The sequence below is a fragment of the Lolium rigidum genome, chromosome 7, assembly GCF_022539505.1.
Source record: "Lolium rigidum isolate FL_2022 chromosome 7, APGP_CSIRO_Lrig_0.1, whole genome shotgun sequence".
NCBI lineage: Eukaryota > Viridiplantae > Streptophyta > Magnoliopsida > Poales > Poaceae > Lolium > Lolium rigidum.
The window spans coordinates 175,484,570-175,494,537 of record NC_061514.1 but is presented as its reverse complement, the minus strand read 5'-3'; the positions used below and the strand labels follow the sequence as shown (position 1 = coordinate 175,494,537).

At 46.6% G+C, this 9,968-nt stretch overlaps 1 protein-coding gene across 1 annotated transcript; it reads left to right on the top strand.

The window, feature by feature from the left end:
* Positions 1-277: 277 nt before the first annotated feature.
* Positions 278-5,257, top strand: LOC124674618 (sugar transport protein MST3). The gene is made up of 3 exons (XM_047210661.1): positions 278-525; positions 628-950; positions 4,020-5,257. The coding sequence occupies exons 1-3, from the start codon at positions 396-398 to the stop codon at positions 5,109-5,111; spliced, it is 1,545 nt and encodes a 514-aa protein (XP_047066617.1). The 5' UTR covers positions 278-395; the 3' UTR covers positions 5,112-5,257.
* Positions 5,258-9,968: the final 4,711 nt, after the last annotated feature.

Below are 9,968 nucleotides of genomic sequence, written 5' to 3'. Positions count from 1 at the left end.
CGAACAACCCAACGGTGCTGGAAACCGAATCAACCAAGTCAAAACCTGGCAATCAACTTGACAGCCGCATAACGGCCGGCCAGCCGGATTAAGATAAACCCTCCAACACAGCATTCATACATACATATTTGGGCTAAATTTGACCACCACCTCGGCAGTTGACCTGCTTGCTTGCAAACCACACGCACAGCGCAAACTAGCTGTTAGCTATTACTCAAACAAAGGCAGCTGCCTGCCTGCCTCTGTTAGTCTGTTCTAGTTCTATATAAACACCTTCACCTCCCCGCTCTCCTCTCACCACATTCGTGTACCAAACGTTCAGTAGCTTATTTTGGGCATACATTGGAGTCTTCATATCTTGCAGTAGTAGGTCTCTGACCGTACGTACGTCGACCATGGCCGGCGGTGCCGTCGTGAGCACCGGCGGGAAGGACTACCCCGGCAGGCTCACCCTCTTTGTCTTCTTCACCTGCGTCGTCGCCGCCACCGGCGGTCTCATCTTCGGATATGACATCGGTATCTCAGGTACGTCCATGTCCTATATGGTTAAGTAGTTCATATATGATCTTTACTTATCTTCAACCAAATCACTGACATCGTTCTACTGTATATATAAACCATGAACAGGCGGTGTTACGTCCATGAACCCTTTCCTGGAGAAGTTCTTCCCGGAGGTGTACCGGAAGAAGCAGGGCGCGAGCTCGGCCAACCAGTACTGCAAGTACGACAACCAGCTGCTCCAGACCTTCACCTCCTCCCTCTACCTGGCGGCGCTCGTCTCCTCCTTCTTCGCCGCCACCGTCACCCGCGTCGTGGGCCGCAAGTGGTCCATGTTCGCCGGAGGCTTCACCTTCCTCGTCGGCGCCGCGCTCAACGGCGCAGCCCAGGACATGGCCATGCTCATCATCGGCCGTATCCTCCTCGGCGTCGGCGTCGGCTTCGCCAATCAGGTAATAATTAGTTATGTTGTCAGTTTATTAGTAAACTGATTGCTATGCGTAGATGCCACTCTGTCGACCTGTCTCGTTTGGTTTGACAACCACGCACCCACGATCACGATAGCTGCAAGTAAATTCACATGTGCTAGCAAAATGAAACGAACGAAAATAAGTTTAAAAAAGATTAAAGCTATCAAATGTCGAGCCATCCAATGGGACAGAAAAATACTGATTAACTAATATCGACAAAATATTACATATTGTTATCAGAGCGATTTCGTCAATGATGATGCGTGTCCAAAAATATCCCATCATTGCTATCAACATCAACGGCTGAGTTTTCAAAAGAGATGACGAGGTTCAGACTGAATATAAGGATTAATTAACATTATATTCTTTAGGTGCATGAACAAATACCATGTCCCTATCTAGAAAATTTGTATGATCAGCAACTACCAACTAGCATCTGCATGGGCATGTGCCAAGTCCAAGCTGGTAGGCTAGTTTATTTGGCAGATGATATTATATACTACTATTAGCTCCCCAAAGTCCAAAGCTGTCCATAGACGATGCTTACTTCCCAGAGGTTGACTGCCTTGTTGTTTTGCTTATCCCAGCATCAGCAGACTACTTGTCTCCATGGCCACTTCTTCTCATGTTCCTGCTGGTCTCACTAGTCACTATTAGCTACTAACTGTGATCTGGAGTTTTGGACTCAGTTGTACTATCATTAACTTGCTCAACTTAGAACCCAGAATACTGTCGGTGCTCGAAATAAGGGGACACCATATCTACCATGACATGCTAATTTTTCCCCTTGATATTCATATTAAATCTTGAATTGAATGAATAGGCGGCAAGGATGAGCTGTTGAAAGCACTATATATTCATTTTAGCAGCTGGTGCACTGGTTCAGTTGATCAATTCATTGGGCCGGCAAGCTGTAGATCGACCATAGTGTTGCAAGTACCCCATCCGAGCTTCACGTGCAAAAGGGCTTCCCTTTTTTCATAGATCTATCCTAGAGAAACTGTTCAAGCATGTGAAACTAATTAAACCTAGTAGCGCGTAGCTAAAAAGGCATAATCCCGGGCATGAGTTTTTTCTTTTGAGCAAACCCCCACACCTGAATGCACATCACGGGCTGTCATGCGATTATTTCACAGCTAGGCCTGCATGCACATCACATAATGCCTCCAGCAATGTCGATATGAGTACTCACACGGGCTGAGTGAAGGAAAAGACGAAGAATATAGTTTACCAAGTAGGAGCCCACGGCAAGAGATTCGTGGATGCATGTCCGTATCTTAACTTTTTTCAGCTAGCTCATAGAAATTAGGTACACGCAAGTTGGATTTCCACATGCGCCATTGCTTTCTTTGAGTCCTCCAACGACTTCGACTCCGCTAGATCAATGGCATCGCTTTCAGAGCAAGTCATGTGCTGACGAAGCAAGCAAGAAAGCAACGCATATATAGCAAGTAATATAGGGGACTGATATTTTGGCTCCTGGGTTTATATGGTCCCTTTATTTTGAAATACAACTTTGATACATTTTAAAATGTTAAAAAATTGAAAAAATACATTTAAGTGTACATCTTCACATGCTACGAGCGCATAAAGTCTTTCCATGAAAAATCGGCATATCGTTTGGGTTGTGTAAAAAGACAAAATTTAGTGCTAAAAATAAGTTTTTTTTGTGAGAAATGTTTTGTCATTTTACATCAACCATAAAAAATACTGATTTTTCGCGAAACTATACAAACACACATACATTGTCGAGATTTACATGCGATTCTTTTATTGAAATATTTTAGCAAATAGAAATATGTTTTTTGGGTGAAGGAAGGGTATTCACCCAAGTGCCAAATTGGATTTCCGGTAATATAAGAGTAGTATACAGAAATGCCAAGAGAGCGGAACCTGAAAAATCAAAAGAAAAGAAACTACAGTAGCATCTGCCGGGTCGACCTGGAACATTGTTGCACGATGATGGTGGGCCTTTTCGCTGGGTCGCTGCGGCAGGAGGAGCTTTTCTAAAATAAGTCTCACAACTTTGTTTAGATACATACATATCAATATGTATTTTGTTGTGAAAATATATTTATATCTATAAAAAATGGCAACACTTATTAACCTCTGTTATAAAATATGTGTAAAAAGAAAATTTCACCCATCTCCAGATGAAATGATAAATTTTGGTGGGAGCCATTGTGCTCTCCCTGGTGAACACTCAAAAAAAAGTGTCACAATTTTACTTAGATACAAATATATCTATATGCATTTTACAGTGTAAATATATCTATATCTAGAAAAAAATTGTGACTCTTGTTTTAGAACGGAGAAAATAGTAGTGCATAATTGGAGGTCTCATCGATGCATGCATGTCTATTAGTAGCAAGCATATCACGAGTAGCACTGCATTACGGCCATAGCCTGGATGGAGTATTAGTAGCAAGCATATCACGAGCGGAAATTCAATTCGGCTCCCGGGTCCGTATGCTCCCTCTACCAACAAAACATATTTTGAAGTGTGGAAAAATTTTGAAAAAAAATTCTACATGTACATCTCCATAATATATGTGTATGCATCAAGTTTCACGAAAAAATAATATTTTTTGTGGCCTATGTAAAAAAGAGAAAACTTATCCTGTGAAAAGCATTATTTTCAGCACTGAATTTTATCATTTTTACACATGTTACATGATAAGTTCATTTTTTATGAAACGACTTTGTGAGCGCGTAGCACGTGAAGATGTATGTGCGAATTTTTTGTTTTAATTTTTTTGAAATTTAAAATATGTGTAAGATGCATTTTAAAATATAGGGAGCATATGCTCCCATGTTCCAAAACACCACTCCTACGGTGGATGCCCTGTTTTTGGCTCACGAGTGCATATGCTCCTTTTATTTGAAATGCTCCCATGTTCCAAAACATCACTCCCTATCACGAGTACTTATTATCCTATTAGCTAGTTCTGTCACTTGGCTGTTTTCCTGGCCACATAGTGAAATTTCACGTTTCAAATTTGAACGTAATTTCGGTACTGACGAACTGGTCTGGATGTTTTGCTGATGCAGTCTGTGCCGGTGTACCTGTCGGAGATGGCGCCGGCGCGTCTCCGGGGCATGCTCAACATCGGGTTCCAGCTCATGATCACCATCGGCATCCTGGCGGCGGCGCTCATCAACTACGGCACCAACAAGATCAAGGCCGGGTACGGGTGGCGCATCAGCCTTGCCCTTGCCGCGGTGCCGGCAGGGATCATCACTATCGGCTCCCTCTTCCTCCCCGACACCCCCAACTCCCTCATCGAGCGTGGCCACCCTGAGGCGGCGCGCCGCATGCTCAACCGCATCCGCGGCAGCGACGTGGACGTCAGCGAGGAGTACGCCGACCTGGTGGTGGCCAGCGAGGAGTCCAAGCTGGTGCAGCACCCGTGGCGCAACATCCTGGACCGCAAGTACCGCCCGCAGCTCACCATGGCGATCATGATCCCCTTCTTCCAGCAGCTCACCGGGATCAACGTCATCATGTTCTACGCCCCCGTCCTGTTCGAGACTCTGGGGTTCAAGGGCGACGCGTCGCTCATGTCCGCCGTCATCACGGGGCTCGTCAACGTCTTCGCCACCCTCGTGTCGGTGTTCACCGTCGACAGGCTGGGCCGCAGGAAGCTGTTCCTGCAGGGCGGCTCGCAGATGCTGGTGAGCCAGCTGGTGGTGGGCACCCTCATCGCCGTCAAGTTCGGGACCAGCGGCGTCGGGGACATGCCCAAGGGCTACGCAGCGGCGGTGGTGCTCTTCATCTGCCTCTACGTCGCCGGCTTCGCCTGGTCCTGGGGGCCCCTCGGCTGGCTGGTGCCCAGCGAGATCTTCCCGCTGGAGATCAGGCCGGCGGGGCAGAGCATCAACGTCTCCGTCAACATGCTCTTCACCTTCATCATCGCGCAGGCCTTCCTCACCATGCTCTGCCACCTCAAGTTCGGACTCTTCTACTTCTTCGCCGGATGGGTCGTCATCATGACCGTCTTCATCGCCCTCTTCCTGCCGGAGACCAAGGGGGTGCCCATCGAGGAGATGGTGCTCGTCTGGAAGGGACACTGGTTCTGGAACAGATTCATCGGAGACCACGACGTCCACGTCGGCGCCACCAATGGCAAGGCCACCGCATAGACTGCATTCTCACCCTCGTGTACATTAATTTCTTTTCCCTCGCTGCTCTGTTTGTATCCAACCGTAGATGCCTAGGTGGTCGATTGTGTGTTTGTGTTTCGCCGATTCTTGCACTAATTAAGATGTAATCAATGGCTATTATTATTGTCACACCTGCCTATCTGGATCAAGAAGAATCAAGTGTGGCCTGCAGGATTTGGCTGGTGGAACCGTTGCCCTCGCGTCGCCCCCTCCAGGCGACCGAGGGGGCGAAACCCTAAGCGCGCCACCGCCCGGCCCCCCTCCTCCTCCGCCCCTCCTTGTCGCCCCCAGAGGTGACGCCTGCCGAAGGCCGCGTCGCCGGTGAAGGGGGCGGCGGGGACTCCTTCCTCAGCCCGTGGTCCTCGCTCCGCGGCGCAGCAGCATGGGGGCTGGTTGCTACGCGGCGGCCGCCATGGCTGGGGCGCTGCTCGGCGAATCCCTCCTCCATCCGGGGACGGTTGCGGCTGGTGGTGACCCCGGTGGGGATCTTTGGACGCCGGAGCGGCGGCTCCGGATGGTGGCAACGGCGCCGTCTTCTACGCGGCGAGCGGCGGCCGTGGGTGGTGCGGGCCCGTGTCCTCGGCCGTGCGGGCGGCGGGGAGGTGGCGAACGTGTGGTGCGACGCTAGGGGCCCTCCACCGGCCCGCGGCGTCAGATCTGGGGAGATCTCCGCCCCCGACCGGTGAAGCTCGCAACTCTCGGCCAGATCTGCGTGTTTGTGGCCGGGTAGTTGGTGGTGGGGTTGGTCGGGACCGGGGGAAACCTCTGGCCAGCGGTGGCCACGACGTCGTCGACGCCCCTGGCGCCGATCCCCTCCTTGGAGGCTTCGTTGAGGTCCCTTCTCCTCCCCACCCAACCCCCGCCCGGGGTGAAAACCCTAGTCCTCGCTTGGGCGGTGGCGGCGTCACGATGTCGTTCGCCTTCCTCGAAGGCACCGTCCGGGGCTGCTGGATGGTTGGCAAGGTTCTTCGTTGTCGGTGGTGGTTCTTGGCGGTGCTCCTTGTGCGGCGTCGAGCCGAGTCTGGAGGTTGCTCCGCAAGCTTGGGTCTGGTGGTGATTGCTGCTTTTTGTCTGCCGTTCCTCCTGGTGCGCCTTCGTTCGTCAGCGTGCGTCCTCTGGACGGTGATGTGGGTGGCAGTGGTCTTGATCTCTCCTTTGAGCTTTGGGTAGTCTCAGCGATGGTGCGTTCTTGGGGGAACCTCTCTGCCTTCCGACGGTGCGGCACCCTGCGATATGGGGCGAGAGGGAAGGGATCCCTCTTCGGAGTCAGAGACCGTGTGCTGGCCTCCTTTCGTTCTTGTGGCAGAAATGCAAGCAGTGTGCCTGCGGATGATGCTCCCTACTGCCCCTGCTTCTCCTGGTGTCGGCGTTCGAGAAGACGATGGACACGGCGTGTCAAGCGAAGCTCGTAGTTTTTTATCCTTTGTTAGCTTGTGTATTTGTGTCATGTTCGTTGTGTTTGCTTTGTATGCACTCTGTATCTGCCTGTTTTGTGGTTTTATTAATTTAAAGTGGAGCTTAGGCCTTATGTTTAAAGAAGAATCAAGTGCCTAATTCTGTACACAAGCCTTGCCACGACAGTGATGAAAAAGGATTCCCGAACCTGAATTTAAGTAGACGGTATGAAACAACCCAAGCCTTGCAAGACAGCTAAGGGAAAGTGCACATTCATAAAACTACTTTAGGCAATAGGCACAAGTGTACAAGTGTATTATCATAGGGGGATAATCCCCACAAGGCCACAAGTATCTGGCCAAATTTGGCATTGGAAGATCGATCATTTCCAGTGTATGTGAGAGATTAGGGAGTTTAACTTTTTTTTCACTCGAGTTAATAGGAGGGTCAACGAGGCAGCTCATTCTTATTTGAGAAATACAGTATAAACGCAAACGGTCACGTGCACGCGCATACACTCACCTCTATAAACGCACACACGCACACCCTACCTCTATGAGCACCTTCGAAAGACTGAGCCGGTGGATTGGATCTTGAAATTGACGAAGTCACCACAGGTGCCTCGCTGTCGACGGAACGTCGCCTCTAACTGAATGAATATTTCGCCTTTATAAAACACAAAGATGTCAAACCTAGAGTTTGAACTCCATGGTTTGGAGGTACAACCACCCTTCTAACCACCCAACATCAGGTTGGTTCTCGAGGCAGCTCATTCTTGTGCGCATACTATGTCTACTCCAGCACTAATAGGAGTGTAGTATCCTGCTTATGGATTGTAAATACCGTTGTTTAATCAATAGAACTACTGTTCTTTTTTCCAAAAATCAGGGCTTCTAATCCTCCAGATCAACAGCCTAACACGTGTTTTTTTCATGTTTAAAAAATACAAGAATATCTGTGATTCACATCGGTCCGTGCTTCTCCACCTTTTTCTTGCTCCTTGTCTCTCTTCTCCACGTATAGCTTTTTTTTTAAACTCCCTCCACATATAGTTTAAAAAGCCGGATTGGTTCGGTGCTTCGACCAGAGAAAACCTGAACCGACGATCTCACTAGTTTTAAAGAGGCAATGGTCCAAACGACAAAAAACCGGGGAAAAAATATGCCGCAAGTGGAGTTAAACTCATGACCTTTAGCTAGGAAAAAATATAGCACCACACGATGCACAATACCACTTGGACTCACCACGTTTTATGATTATATATTGAAATATACTTTATATATACCTTTCATGGTATTTTTTCCAAAATTTGCTTACATTTTAATTAAAATAATTATTTTTTTCGTCACCGTCGAACTAGATGAACCGGTGGTCGAACCAGTAAACCATAGTCTTGCGGGTTCACTCATTAGTCCGGTTTTTTAAACTATGCCTCCACGAACAACACCCACTAAATCAACGGCGGCGCCAGGAAAATACTGGTGGGTATTCCCACCAGCCAAAAAAATGTTCTAAAGCAAAGAAAAACACGAGCAAACGTCTATATTTTTTACAAAGCTTAGAAAAACATAAACAAAAACCTATATAGGCTATATTTTCAGTAGGACAATAATTTCAGTAGGACTATAACAATTATTCCAGTACAATACATAATACTAAAGTGCATAAATCCATACAAATCGAAGTACAACAACAAATTTTACCAGAAAGAGACACTACCTCTTACAATATAACTTTGCGGGCACCCTTTTGGAAGAGATTGATGACATCCTCATCCTTCACTTGATTGAATAATTCTCTCTCAATAAATGTAACCATGCAATTGTTTAAGTAATCATCACTCATCTTGTTTCTTAGCTTATTCTTCACATAATTCATGGAGGAGAATACTCTTTCAACACTGGCAGATCAGTACCAACTTGAGAAGCTTGTAAACAATAAAGTATTGTGCATGCATATTTGTCTCTACAAGCATAACTGAAAGCTCAACTATATTCTTCAAGTTTTTAAACCTTTCATCTTTGCGCGCATGAGTAATATACATGTCTAGTTTCCATGAAAGTCTTGTCAATTCATCAATTGCGAAATTCAGTAGCATAAAACTGTGAAGCAAGCTTGACCAACTTATTTTGATCATAAGCAGCAAATGAGCGAACGGGAGAGAATGTTGCCATGCAAGTAAGTAGTTCTATGTTCACCTCATCAAATCTGCCATTTGGTTCTGAAAGTTGCCTATCAATGACACTCACAAACATATCAACATGGAAGCGATGGTAATTATCTGCACCATTAAAGAGATCACCTCTTCTAGGTCGACCAACAGGATAGTAACGCGCCTTCATATCAACAACTTCAATCCCGTGCTTTGTACAGAAAGATGTTACCTTAATGAGGAAATCATCCCATCCAGGATCAGACCTCAAGCCCGCCAAGTGATACTTCGTATTATCAAGTAGCTGAATAGCATGAACAATATCTTGGTCTTTAGTTTGTAAAGCTCTGCTCAAGTCATCTGTGTATCAAAATATTTCTTGAAACAAGTGTGCCATGAAAACAAACTCAAATGACAAAATTGATATCTCCAATGATAGAGCAGCTTGAGCTTCCGCACCATGGTCACTCTTTACCAACCTTCTTTGGGACTCTCTTTATTGCAGCATATAGAGAGAGGACACGGTTCAATGTCCTGAAGTGAGAGTCCCAACATGTATCACATGGCCTTCCCAAACCCATTTCCTGATTTTGCCCGGTCCATGTTTGTACTTCTTCCAAATCCAATGCATCAATAATTTCCTCGGCTTGAGCAATCCGAAGCATCCTCATCTTTTTGCAAGACATGCCAAGAACAGTTAACAAGTGTGCAAGCTGCTGAAAGAACCAAGTACATTCTCCACTCTCCTTAGGAACAGCTACAAGAGTTAGCTGTAGTTGATGGGAAAAGCAGTGCACATAATAGGCTGAAGGAGACTCATCCATAATTAGTTTTTTCGGATCATTGGCATTACCTTTCATGTTGCTAGCTCTGTCATATCCTTGCCCACGGGCCATGGCAATGTCAAGTTGTACTCCATAAGCATTTCTTGAATTGCAGCTTTAAGTGTCAAAGAGTTAGTGTCCTCAACATGAGCAAGACCAAGTAATCTTACAACTGTCATTCCTTTCTTATTAACATAGCGCAAGCAAACAACCAACTGATACACATCACTAGATTCATCTGCAAATATTGCAAACTGACCACCATCAAGTTCTTCAATGAGTAGTTTAGTAGTCTCCCGCGCACAACATTTGATCAGCTCATGTTGTATGTCGTGGTGAGTCATCCTGCAGTTCTGTGGACCATTGTTGAGAACCACCTTGTTAACCTTTTCAAAATTTCCTGCAAGCCAATTTAAGAGCTCAAGGAAATTTCGTTTATGTAGTGAATCTTCACTTTAATCGTGT

Excerpts from the sequence above, each read along its gene's own strand:
- LOC124674618 (XM_047210661.1), top strand. The coding sequence starts at position 396 with ATGGCCGGCGGTGCCGTCGTGAGCACCGGCGGGAAGGACTACCCCGGC. Across the intron at positions 526-627 it reads ATATGACATCGGTATCTCAG|GCGGTGTTACGTCCATGAAC; the intron begins GTACGTCCATGT and ends AACCATGAACAG. Across the intron at positions 951-4,019 it reads GCGTCGGCTTCGCCAATCAG|TCTGTGCCGGTGTACCTGTC; the intron begins GTAATAATTAGT and ends TTGCTGATGCAG.